The 14095-nt window shown below is 34.1% G+C and overlaps 2 protein-coding genes across 3 annotated transcripts; one reads left to right on the forward strand and one right to left on the reverse strand.

Moving 5' to 3' along the window:
- Nucleotides 1-4936: 4936 nt before the first annotated feature.
- Nucleotides 4937-9317, reverse strand: LOC140050462 (uncharacterized). Of its 2 annotated transcripts, none has more exons than XM_072095666.1 (5): nt 9287-9317; nt 8570-8840; nt 8213-8389; nt 6086-7663; nt 4937-5785 (listed from the first exon to the last, which is right to left on the reverse strand). In XM_072095666.1, the coding sequence occupies exons 2-5, from the start codon at nt 8756-8758 to the stop codon at nt 5216-5218; spliced, it is 2514 nt and encodes an 837-aa protein (XP_071951767.1). In that variant the 5' UTR covers nt 8759-8840; nt 9287-9317; the 3' UTR covers nt 4937-5215. The 2 variants fall into 2 exon arrangements, with proteins under 2 accessions (XP_071951767.1, XP_071951768.1); XM_072095667.1 differs by having other exon boundaries at nt 5627-5799.
- Nucleotides 9318-9531: 214 nt separating this feature from the next.
- LOC140050467 (cytoskeleton-associated protein 2-like) lies at nt 9532-13975 on the forward strand. Its single transcript, XM_072095674.1, has 7 exons — nt 9532-9847; nt 10182-10446; nt 10566-10976; nt 11561-11753; nt 11900-12073; nt 12853-13097; nt 13510-13975. Exons 1-7 carry the CDS (start codon nt 9826-9828, stop codon nt 13727-13729), a joined length of 1530 nt encoding a protein of 509 aa, XP_071951775.1. The 5' UTR covers nt 9532-9825; the 3' UTR covers nt 13730-13975.
- Nucleotides 13976-14095: the final 120 nt, after the last annotated feature.

Consider the following 14095-nt stretch of genomic DNA (forward strand, 5'->3'; position numbering starts at 1 on the left):
AAAACAATCAATATTTTTAAATTTTGTTTCTTCATTTCCAACAATGTACTATTATATTGTAGGCCTTCCTGCGAGTCACACGTGCGTTTTCGGTGGTTAAATCGATTCGTATGGAAAAAAAAAAATCATCAATAATACTAACGTTTTCAACGATTATATCGAAGCCAATAAATTTGCAATAATACAAAAGAAATTATTATATCTGTGCTTCGGTGAATGGTCTATTAAATAATAATGATGCGATTTAAACAGCTTTATTATCCTGCATTTAATAATAATATAAAACAAAATCGTTAACTTGATTGATTTGCATAAAGCATTCAGTTTTAATCTGTTTACCATATTTAAATTAATTTGGTATAATCGCCTATCTTATTATTCGTACCGTAATTGGCGTCTGTTACTGTCATGATAACACTCAGAATAACATTGGAACGGTACACAGAACAAGAACTGGAAAATAATATCAATGTTAACTGTTTTCAATTCCTCGCGCCATTTGGGCACAGGTTGGGAAGCGTACTTTAGTATGGTTAGAAGAACGAAAAGAGTGAGCATTTTATAGGTTAGTAGTATGTCATAGGAAAGCTTAGTTTCCACTTAAACGCGCGTAATTTCGACCAATCACAACGAATCATCCGAAATGTTGCTTGTGATTGGTCAACTCACGTGCGTTGTGCCTACGCCGTAGAGTTCAAGTGAGAAGACTGCACCAAATGTAAAATATATTTAAATAAATAAAATAATATTTGTTAATACAAGTCATGTACCGCATTTATTACACAAACCATTTATTAAAAAGCGAAAGCTAAAAATAAACCTAATAAGTTACGAGCATTTATTGAATATGTATTGCCATATTATAATCTAAATAGTATCATTAGTTTGTCGTAATAATAAAAATAATAATACATAATATTATAATCATCATCATATTCATATAACACTATGTTAAGAAGTATTTTGTACAAATCTGACACACAAAGAATTATATTAAATTAAATTAATGAGGATGACACCCACGAAAGATAAAAAAGAATTGTATTAGATTGCATACATTAAACAACCTTCCAATTATAATCAACTGTATAATTAAAATCCCAATCGTGTGAACTATCCATCTGGGTCATTACAACAAGAAATGACATCATTCCAGGCCAAAGGTCAGCTTTTACTGGTGACCCAGAGCTCAATATCATATTTGTTGTAGTAATATCCAGCTTAAGAGAGTATATTCTATCCGTACATTGGTTTGATGCTTCTAAAACAACTCCTACTTTGTTTTTTCTTGTAAATATAAATAAACAATTATCATGTATTGGTTTAATTACTGTTTTAGTGTCAAATATTGCTGGATATGTAGGTGGTAAGTTTTGATTGAGTTGGTGTTGGGTTTTTGATAATGAACAAATGCACAATTCAAGAGAAACTCCTTTATCAGAACAGACCTCAAATGGTTTGTAAGGCGTCAACCGTTCAAATGTCACAAAGTTGATGTCTTCGCCTTTTTTCAGAGGAACAATCAGAACAACCATAATTATTTCAATGAAAGTTGAGATATTTGGATGTGGAATGTACAAGTCCATTTTTACTTCAGTATCTCCATTCTAAAATAAAAGATAGCTTAGAAATAACATGTTGTATTTGACTACTTTAGTAATAATATAATAATTTAGTTTTCGTAAACAAAAGAATCTCACCTTATTAGTTCTTTGCCTGATGTTTCCAAAATGGCTTGCGATTAGCCGTTGGCATGCACCAAACCCTCTCTTCGTATCTGGATTTGATTTGCGGTATTGTTTCTGAATGGCATTGTTGATACTACCAAGTCCAAACTCCGCGAGAAGCGCGTAACGTTCATCCTTTTCTACATCCTTATCGTAATCTTTACAGATACAAATATTTGGTTCGATTCTGGGAATGTCATCACATGATCTATTAAGTGTTATTTTAGAAAATATTCCACCAGGGTGTATCAAATACTTCTGGTGATCTGCATCTACTTTTTCTTGTTTACTTAGGCCTAAGAATCTCAAAGCATAATGAAGGTCCAAAATACTAACAAGACGTTGTTGGTTTAATCTCAATGCCTTCATTCTCTCTTCTCCCAATGTGTTGGCAACGCCAACTGGAACGATCATAAACAAGAAAGAGTGAGTCATCTCTAATCTACCTTCCTTAGTTCTACTGATATATTCACCGTAAGAATTTCCATGATCCGATAACAATATTGTAAGCGTGTTATTTAACTCTGAAACAGATTTTACATAGTCTGACAAATCTTTATCCAAAGTTTGTATTCGACGACCATGCTGCTCATGACCAACATTCAAGAGTGTAAAATGAAAAAATGGCTGGCCATTCCTTTCTAACATCGTTTGCCGCTTGGTAAGGTAATCTAGGATGTACTGATGTTGATATTTTCCATTGTAACATATTGATGGTGAACCTGGGAATGGATCATATTTAATGTTATTTCTATCTAATATCTCACAGCTTGCTAGCATCATATCTACACGATCAATCCCAGTTTTGTCAAGTAAAATCTTAAAGTTTTTCCACCTTTTATTCATATCACGTTCTTTATATACTAAAAGATGTCTGATGATACCCCAGTTGCCTTGCCAACATAAATCATCTGTATACATGGTCTCAAAACCACGGTTCTTATATTCTTTGTGAAGATATTTCAAATTGACAGTGGATGGTAGCTCGCTATTTTCAAACGGTTCTCTAAAGTACAGCTCACCCGAAAATAGTGCATGAAGGTTTTCATAAGTATGAATTCTCAAAGACTGAAATAATTCGAAGTTAAATACTTTTGTTTGTTTTAATTGACGAAGACTTTTCAAGCTGAGCGGCATTGATCGTAGAAAGTGACTATGAGAGACGGAGTCAAGTAACAGAATATTGATGTTGATTTTGTTTAGATTTGTCTTCTGGAATTGTTTTGATTTACTTCTTAAAACTGGAGGCACAATCAATAACTGGGTGGCATCGTATCTATTTTTACTATTAGCATCTATTACAAATGTTATAAAATAAAATCCGTAGTTGTCAACCTTTTTGTCGAACAATCTGTTTAGATGACTCTCAAGATGTTTTGTGGAAGCAAAATCCTGCCATTCTAGTTGTCCTGTCTTATTATTGATCTCTCCTAATAACACGTTTTTATTTGCATTTATTTTTTCCGAACATTTTACTTGTACTTTGAATTCAAACGGTTCCTGCAATTAAAGGAGAACACAAGGTTACACACATTAGTGGACCACCCCCAATAAGCCCTTTATTTATAGAAACATGTGTCTTGGGTTGCGGCATCACACTATGTTCGTAATGGATTACTCATTACAGTCCCTGTAACGTAGAATAGGCCTATAACTGGTTAAAACCTACAAGAACGAATAGAATAACTAGTGATATTGATTGATAAAAATTAAAAATAACAATAGGACTATAAATGTACATGAGAATAAGAACGTTATTTAACACAATGAAAACAACCTACTATAATTTCACATATGTTGTTAATTTGTTGGTGTTCACATGTAGCTACAGGAGATGAGAAAAAAAGCTCATCAGCTAAAAGACAAGATTCAACATCAGGTTTGGCTCGCTGGCATCCGTCCTGACGTAGAGGAAGACTGGGATCATATCTCAACTCCATGTGGCATTCTTCTGAAGTAGGGCTATACTGAAACAAATATTATTTAACGCAAATCATTAGGCTTATCTTTTAATTGAGCAGGCATTATTACCGAATAATTGAAAAGTACAACATACAACTCATATTTTTCGGATCACAGGATATTGGTTGCGATTTTTTCTTAACATTTCTGGTGCTATACTTACTTGTTAAGTAATTTAATTTTCTATTATCTTTCTTTGATGCAGTCTTAGAAGAACATCAATGAAAATATTGCGTTTTAGTTGAATGCAGTTTTATAATTTGGAATGCAGAGAATAATACTGTATGTTAATAGAAGGTAAGGATCAGAAAGACATGAAATATTGTAATGATAGACCGCAAAAACTCCACCAAATGATGGTCACATACCTGTTCCTTCGGGATAACACTAAACAGTTTTTGTATTTCTTTCATTTGGGATTCAATGCACATAAAATACAACACACAAATTATAGTAAAAACAATCAATATTTTTAAATTGTGTTTCTTCATTTCCAACAATGTACTATTCTATTGTAGGCCTTCCTGCGAGTCACACGTGCGTTTTCGGTGGTTAAATCGATTCGTATGAAAATACAAATAACAATTGTCAATAAAACTATAACCTTTTCAAAGATTATATTGAAGCCAATAAACTTACAATACAAACAAAAGAAATTATTATATCTGTGCTTTCGGTGAATGGTCTATTAAATAATAATGATGCTATTTAAACAGCTTTATTATCCTGCCTTTAAAAAAAAATTTTAACTTGACTTAATTTGCATAAAGCATTCGGTGTTAATTAATTAATTGTTTAATTAATTTGGTATAGTCGCCTATCTTATTATTCGTACCGTAATTTGCGTCTGTTACTGTTATGATAACACTCAGAATAACATTGGAACGGTACACAGAACAAGAACTGGAAAATAACATCAATGTTAACTGTTTTCAATTCCTCGCGCCGTTTGGGCACAGTTTGAGAAGCGTACTTCAGTATGGTTAGAAGAACGAAAAGAGCAAAGCTTGCAGTAAGGCTTAGTTTTCACTTTAAGGCGCATAATTTTGACCAATCACGATGGATCATCCGAAATGTTGCTTATGATTGGTCAACTCACTTGCGTTGTGCGTTCGCCGTAGCGTTAACGTGAGAACGAAGCTTTACTAGGCTGCATCGTGATTATGGTAAGTTTAATTGACTGCACCAAATGTAAAATATATTTAAATAAATAAAATAATATTCGTTAATAAAAGTCATGTACCGCATTTATTACATAAACCATTTATTTAAAAATCGTGAAGTTAAAAAAAAACCTAAGAAACGAGGATTTATTGAATAAATTGCCATATATAACCTAAATAGTATTCATTAGATTGTAATATAGTAATAATGAAAAAAATAATACATGTTATAATCATCATATTCATATATGATGTTGAGAAAGTAGTATTTTGTACAAATCTGACACACAAAGAATGATTAAATTAAATTAATGAGGGTGACACCCACGAAAGATAAAAAAGAATTGTATTAAATTGCATAGCTTAAACATCCTTCCAATTATAATCAACTGTATAATTAAAATCCCAATTGTGTGAATTATCCATCTGGGTCATTACAACAAAAAATGACATCATTCCAGGCCAAAGGTCAGCTTTTACTGGTGACCCAGAGCTCAATATCATATTTGTTGTAGTAATATCCAGCTTAAGAGAGTATATTCTATCTGTACATTGGTTTGATGCTTCTAAAACAACCCCTACTTTGTTTCTTCTTGTAAATATAAATAAACATTTATCATGTATTGGTTTAATTTCTGTTTTAGTGTCAAATATTGCTGGATAGGTAGGTGGTAAATTCACCGGTGGTGGTATTTCGTTTTGGTTGAGTTGGTGTTGGGTTTTTGACAATGAGCAAATGCATAGTTTAGTAGTAACACCTTTATCAGAACAGGTTTCAAATGGACTGTAAGGCGTCATTCTTTCGTATGTCACCAATTTGATGTCTTCGTTGTTTTTGAGAGGAACGATCAGAATAACCATGAAGATCTCCATTGAAGTTGAGGTGTCTGGGTTGGGAATGTACAAGTCCATTTTCACTTCATTATCGCCATTCTTAAAAAAACAAACTATATGATGATGAATTATATAAAAATGGTTGATACAATTAATGCATACACAAACCAATAGCAGTGTTGGTAGTGCCGCTTACCTGGATAAACCGAAAGTAGCCCTTGCCAAAAGCATAAAATACAAAATGTAATATAGCATCCTTCCTATAATGGACTGATCCATCAACCATGCCCAATGTACCACAGTCATTACTTTTTGTAACATATGCTCCCACTGGGTAGAGCAATGGCTATTGTTGGTTTATCTAGGTATGCTAGCCACAAAATATAATAATGACCTCACCTTATTAGTTCTTTGCTTAATGTTTCCAAAATGGTGTGCGACTAGTCGTTGACATGAACCAAACCCTCTCTTTGTATCTGGATTTGATTTACGGTATTGTTCCTGAATGGCGTTGTTGATGGTACCAAGTGCAAACTCCGCTAGAAGTGTGTAGCGTTCATCTTTTGATGCAACTTTTTCAAAATCTTGACAAATACAAACATTTGGTTCGATTCTAGGAATGTCACTACACGATCTGTTTGATGGAATTTCAGAAAATATCCCATCAGGTTTAATGAAATATTTTTTGTGTTTCTCATCTAAGTTTCCTAATTTTGTTTCACTTAAAAACCTCAAAGCATAATGAAGATCTAAAATGCTGACAAGTCGCTGTTGGTTGATCCTTAATGAGTTCAAACGCGTTGGTCCTAAAGTTTCAGCAACACCCGGTGGAACGAGCATGAATAAGACAGAGTGGAACATCTCCACTCTAGCTTCTTCATTTTGTTTGATGTATTCACCGTACGTGTTTCCATGATCAGACAGAATGAAAGTAAGTGTGTTTCTTAATTTAGACGCCATTTTTAAATATTCAGCTAAGTCGTAATCTAATGTTTGAATTCGGCGGCCATAATCATCATGTCCGACATTCAAGAGTGTGTTATGAAAAAACGGTTTATTGTTTTTTTTTAATTGTTCCTGTCGCTTGCCAAGATACTCCAAGATATAATGATGTTGATATTGGCCATTGTAACATATTGCTGCTGGTCCATGGAATGGATCATGATGCTGATTGTCGGTCAAAATCTCACAACTTGCTAGCGTCATATCTATCCTATCGATTCCCGCTTTTTTCAATGATTTTGTGAATATTTTCCACCTTTTTTCTACATCATCTCCCGGCATGTATGCCAAAAGGTTTTTCACAAGGCCCCATTCCCACTGCCAACAGAGATCTTCTGTATACATAGTTTCAAATCCTTGCGTCTTGAAACCTGCAAACAGACGTCCAAGATGGACAGGTGATGGAGGCATGTCCTGAAGTCCAAAAGGTTTCTCAACGTCGTACAACTCGCCTGAAAACAACGCTTGAAGGTTCTCGTACGTTCTACCCTTTAGCGACTGAAACAGTTCATAGTTAAATACAGAAGTCCCGTGTAATTCACGTAGCGTTTGTAAAGTTTTTGGTAAAGACCGAAGGAAGTGACTATGGGAGACGGAATCTATAAAAAGTATATTAACATTAATGTGATTATGAGATTTTAGAGTTTTCTTTACAAATGGAGGAATGAGAAGAAGTTGCTGGGCAACCACATCAACCATGATGTACTCATCCTCCATTCCAATGTTACTGTTAATCACTTCATCTGCCACTTCTTCCTTTATTTCATCAACATTTATTGCACATCTAATGAAATAAAACCCGTAGTTATCAGTCTTTGAAGAAAGCACCTTCCGTAGGTGAGTCTCCAGATTCTTTGTAGATGGAAAGTCCTGCCATTCTAGTTCACCGGATTTGCGATTGATCTCTCCCAATGAAACCTTCTGCTCAGCACAAATTCTATCTGAACAGTCTACATTTAACTTGCCATCAGATTCCTGTAAATCATCAATAACACAGCATTAGTATTGCTCAATAAATGTATTGGTAACCAAATAGTCTTGAGATTTATTTATAATAGATTTTATGTCCGTATAATATTGTTATTTATATAACACCTAAATAAATTCCTGTCATTTGATTGGACGATTATGGGTCACATGGTTTGCAATAGTAAGCACTAATAAACGATCATCAGTAACAAGCACAGCATTAGTTTAGTGGGGATCTCTCAGAGACTGGGCAAAAGAGATTGTACCTAAATGTTATTTAATTTTATATGCACCACACACTGTATGCAAAAATGTTGAATTGCAATAGCTATAGCCAGTGGAGCTATGAAGTTTGCTCCTAAATGGAAGAAGAAGTAGTTTAGTATACATAATTCATAATAGATTGTAAATTGATATAATATTGTTAAAAAATTGTCTGTTAATCATTCACAAACAATTGTCTATATATATGGGTACATTTTATTGTCACATCAATTTGATAGTGTAGACAGAGCTTTACTGTTTACGGTTACAAACACATATTTACCAACTTACTATAATTTTACAAATCTCAGTTTTCAGTTGATGCTGGCAAGTGTCAGGTGGTGAAGAGAAGAAGAGTTTATTTGCCAGCTGACATGACCTTTTGACAGGGGTCAATCTCTGACATCCATCATGAGGTTGAGGAAGGCTGGAGTTGAACCTCGGGACTGGACATTCTTCAGGACCCGTCTGGAAAGCAAAAACAGATTCAATGTTAAACTTTACCAAACATTCTATCAACCAACAGTTGAATGATGGCTTATTTAGAACATTTAAAATTGCATAGTGAACACATTTCTTTCACAGTTCTGTTTCTGTTTTATAATAAAGGAACGTTGAATTGTAGGTAGACAGAACAATTTCACATACCGTTTTAGTTTGTTTACGTAGAACCGAGTTTATTATCAAACGTTTCAAGGGGCTTTTTAACTCAACATTACTATCATCTGAGAGTAGGTAAAGTATAAAGTATGTGCCATATATGAAACAACTGATGATGCCAAGTTTGACTGCAAACACTCTGGTTCTGCAGAATTTTCTGCAAGTAGTCTTTCCCATTGTTAACAGTTTTTAATTCGTTCATCGCTTTCCATAAATGGCAATTGTTTTTCTTGTCCTCCAACAAAAATATTTTCTGAAACTAAAAATTATATATTTATAATTTAGGCCTATATTAATTATTATTAATCTTAAAATCTTACTAGAATTGTAAAATAAAAATTCTATCAAGTGATTGTTATAAATATAATAAGGCATTTTTAAAGTTAAATATATAATTCACACATTGTTATTGTTACACTGTTATTTAAGTTTTTTTAAATTTTAACAAGGTCTTGGAAAAATACCATCTATAAGCGGATCCCTATAAGCATCCTAGCCAGGCCTTTGGTTAGTCATTTCGTACCCATTGGCACCTCTCCAACCAGACTTAAAAAGGTGAAGTTGAAGAAGGTGGTTATTAGGCTAGCCTAGGCTAGGCCTGGCCCTAGTAGGCTTCTCATTGTAGTAGGGATTTAAAACACACACTCTAACAATAGAAAATATATAAAAGCTATTAGGGCTACATTTGTTTTTAAAATATCATACCGAAGAAAAATGTTAGCCCTAGGCCCTAAGCTAGTAAAAAAGAGGGTGGGTTGGTGATGCGTTTGTTTTTGTGTTTTGATGGTTTTGTTAGTGTTATGTTATCTGTTATCCGCCCTCTATAGTTATGATTAATTTATCATCATCTGCTGATCTTAAAAACATACATTTTATTTTATATCATCTGTGAATTTCCGTTTATAGAAATAAAATATCGACTGACAATGGCAATTCCTTCAAGATTTAAAGGTTAATTAGCAGTATATTACACAGTATGGCTAATGATGGGTGTAACAACAGCCGCTAACAAAGTTTTGTTATGAAAAATGCAAGTCAAGACACGTTGATACTAAGACCACGTGCTAAATTTGTTGTACGTTGATTGGACTTTAGAATAAGTTCCGGTTCCGGATGATCGGACAGCGCTTATTTTCAAAATCAAAACAACTTCAAGAAAGGCAGTCTTCTTAATCTTGCTGTGAAAATTTACTAGAACTAGACCTACTAGGCTTAATCAACATAAAGATCTGTCAAACATAATAATGCTTCGTAAAAAGCAACATGGTTTGTACAATATTTTTAATTTATCGCCGTCTTTTTCTGTGGTGTTTTGTTCTTTCATCAGTTGTCAGTTATCATATTAATATTAGTTAGGCCTAAGCCAGGCAAGGCAAGGCCCCTTGCTAGGCTAGGCCAGCTAGGAGGCCTAGTTATTAATTATTAGAGACCAGGCCAACCACTGTCTGAACCAGGCCTCTAACTAGCTAGGACCGGGCCATGTGTGTGGTGCCAGCTACTACTAGGCTAGGACCTACCACAGTAGATACCCTACTAGGCCTATAATAATATATGCTATGGATCCTAATACTATTCTAGCTAGGATAACGTTTTATTTTAGAAATTATGCAGAAACGGTTGGAATTGTGGCGGTTGCAGAAGAAGACGTTAAAACCAAATAAACCACCCACATCCAAATGTTTGTCTACTGGTGGTATAAAAGCACATGGCAGTTGTGGAGTCACTCACCCACAACAAAATATGAAGCCAAGAACAGAGGGGTCAGCTGCTAAAGAACAGAGGTTATTATCATCAAAGAGGCAATTACTGTCAACATCAGACACAACAAGACAAAATAAAAGTAGTTGTAAATCTCCTACTATAAGGTACATACAGTACAACCTAAAGTAAAATATTTGTTATTTATACTAAATAATAATTTTTTTGTTTTTAAACTTTGTTTAAAACATGCAAACAAAATACTATATTGTTCTTTTTATTTTAGAGAGAAACTTGAAGCATGGCTCATTGATAAAAAGCAGCGAATAGAATTGGAAAAATCAAAGATTAAAAATCCACCCTGGAACAGTAGCAAGAGAAAGGTGCCATCGATGAAAAGGATTCAATGGGAGTCTGAAGCAAACATCCAACTAAGAGATGTTGAAGCAAGCAAGTACTTGGGACACTATGGTCCTACAAAGGGTCGTAGGTCAACTACTGGTAGACAAAGTGTGATTAAACCGCGAAGAAAAACCTTTGATAGCAGAGAAAATGAAGAAGGAATTGAGAATGTTGGATCATGCGTATATAGCAATGAAACAGAAAGAGGAATACGATTGTCATACTCAGATCTGAAGAAACCTGACTTATCTAAGCAGTTTGATGGAAATGAGAGCAAGTCTCAGATAGACAGAAGGTAAACACAGTTTCATGTTTTTTTTTAATTTGTTCTTCTACGTCTTGAGGACCCCATTAGAAATAAGGCCCACATCGAGTCTTTCATGCATCTGCATCTTTTTTTCTGTTTGAAATTGAAATATATATTTATATATCTTGTTTGATAAATTTTATATGTTTTTAATGAGATGCAAATAAATCAAATACTGTAATCCTACTGTATCTCTCACACTCACTGTATATCTACGAACACCAAGACCAAGTACACATATCATGTCGTTAGTGAGAAAGCATTCTATGACATGCTTGAATGGATAATAATAATATATATGACCCAATCCCAAAATATTATTACGCTTTTCCAAGTTGATCAAAGCGCTTAACATATTTTGATTACAATTTTAAGGTATAAAAAATAGAGATCCCAATGAAAAATGAAAATATAAATATGATGATTATTAACATAACTTGTCGCAAATACAAGCTCCCCTATAACCAAGTAAGATCTAAACTTAATTGACAACATGCAGCTGCTCAACCAAAAATAAAATGTTGTCTTGTATTGTTTATTCAATTCTGAAAATCCTGTTTTTCCTTCTTCAGAGCTCGTCTTGAAAAGTGGCTAGCAACAAGGGGGAAGACAACGCACTCTGTGAGAAGAAGAAGAAGTGTACGAAGGGAGACGTTTGATGTAATGAACATTGAGAAATGTCACAAGATACATGAAGATGAAACAGTAGAACTCAATACCACCATAGATGACTGCTTACAAAGCTGTGTAAACTTTATGAACGAGGTTTGTTTACAAAAATTAAAACATTTTTCAAATATTTAAAACAATATTTCATTTATGCAACTTTTAAAACTGTAAATATTTAGTACTAAACTTGTATAAAAGTAAAAATGTATTAAAAAAAATTTTTTTTTTTTTTTCAAATTTAGATGAAGTGTGAAAGCAAAGTTGGTGTTTGGCTGCAAGAGCTGCTTGAACGCTGTCCTCAAGTTCGTAATCGAGCATTATTCTGGATTTGTCAAGCTAAAATCGCTGAGCATAATGGAGTTGAGCAGAATCAAATTCTAGCCCTCTACGAGGAAGCCATTGATAACAACGCTAAAGTATGACAAAATGTTATAATTCATATTACAATACAAACTACTCTTTGATTTTCATTTTTTTAATTGATATTAGATATTCCTGCGGTGGTGTAAATTTCCGGCTGATTTTTAATTGGTTTTTAGCTAAACTCACAAATCTTGTGTATGAGGGTAACTGCTAATTATAAAAAGTCCTCAATTCAGTTGCAGCTTAAATCTTTCTGTGTGTTCACAGGTCACACCTTGAATGCCCTATATATTAGACATCTTTTTTGTACCTGCATCTAATATCTGCCGCAAACGTTCTAGCTTATGGCTTTCTTCTGGTCAAGGTGGGCGCTAGACGAGAGAAGCCCTTGGTCAATGATAGGACCAAAGGTATGAATGATGAATGTAAAACTAATTGACATTGTCGTTCGCAGCAGCCATAAAATTATTTTTTATACCTTATGATTCAAATAGAGTGAGTGAGTGGCCGAGCGGTTAAGACAGTGGAACCGTAATTACGTAGCCATAACATCTGCAGGGGTTCGAGGCTCACTCACTCCATGGTTCTGGTGGTAGAACGAATCTTCTCGGATAAGGACTATAAACTGTAGGTCCAGTGTACACATCTAGCTCGTGTGCACCTTAAAGAACCTAGTACATCTTTCGAGACGAGTAGGGGGTTACCCCGGTGTATTAGTTCATCACAGCCACTGATCACCAACTGGGCCCTCTGGGAGACCAGTCTTTGACTGAAGAGGTTACCCAGTATAAATATAAAAATATAAATTTCAAATGTTAATATTGTTTTTCAGCCAACTGACATTCTGAAATCAGAATTAAAGGATTTTACCATCAGGCACTCCAACATAATAGACACCACATCCTATCAGACACCAGCATCACCTCAAAGCACACCTGTAAATAGATCAAGTAATGCCTCCCAGTTGCAAGCTGTGTCAAGTGCTTTGAGATACTGTTACACCCCTCGGGGGGCTGCGGAGAATACATCATCAGTGTTACGTTACCAACTTGTAGACTCAACCCCACTGATTAACAGGCAAGTTGAATATAGTTTTTTAGTTTAAAAAAACTGACATTAACATTAATAGTATTTTATTTACATTTACAAAAATGGTAATAGGAGGTTTAGATTGCTCTAGTCTAGTTTAACCCCTTTACAAACAAAAAACAAACATATTAAATGTCTAAATTATCAAACTTTATGTATGTGATGTGCCCATATATATGATGATGTCATATCATTGCCATATTTGGGCATATCAATACCATATTTGGACACATCATACTTTTTTTGTTAAACTAGTTTGATAGTGTAGACAGAACAAACACATAAGTATTTTCATTGATCAGGTTATAGTTTAAATTGCATTATAAATAATTCTAATAGCTAGGACAGATAAATAAAATTTGTAGACTTTATAATCATTAAACAATTTCTTTTATCATAGGTTGGACAAAAGTATTGTGGATGAAGGCCCTCAGCGCTTCTTAGTGACCCCAGTCAGACGGTCTGTACGCATCGAGAAAAGCGCAAAACGAGTTCAGACTAATCCGAGAAGTAACCGCAGATGTGTTGCGTCATTACAAGAGCTGCCAGCAGATATGGAATGCCTAATAATGCGGCCAAACAGAGCTCTTGAAGATGAGTTTACTGGCTCAATGAACTAATAATAATATAATTTTATACTATGAGTATAATATATGTTTTAATTTTATATACACCCCTGTGCTTGGCAGAAGCCAAACTGAACCAATTACACAGTTTTTTAAAATAATTATACTGTATAAAACAAACATTTTTCTCCATGGGGAGAAATGAGTAGGAATTTAAAAATAAAATAACACAGCACTAATTAAATAACATTATATACTATGAGTATAATATATGTTAATTTTATGCACACCAGTGATTGGCAGGAGCCAAACTGAACCAGTTATAGTGTTTTGTGCGTTTTAACAATAATACCGTATAGTACTAAAACATTGTTCTCCATAAGTAGAAATTTAATAAAAAAATAATGCAGTACTAATTAA

This window comes from Antedon mediterranea, chromosome 5 (genome assembly GCF_964355755.1).
Source record: "Antedon mediterranea chromosome 5, ecAntMedi1.1, whole genome shotgun sequence".
NCBI classification, from domain to species: domain Eukaryota; kingdom Metazoa; phylum Echinodermata; class Crinoidea; order Comatulida; family Antedonidae; genus Antedon; species Antedon mediterranea.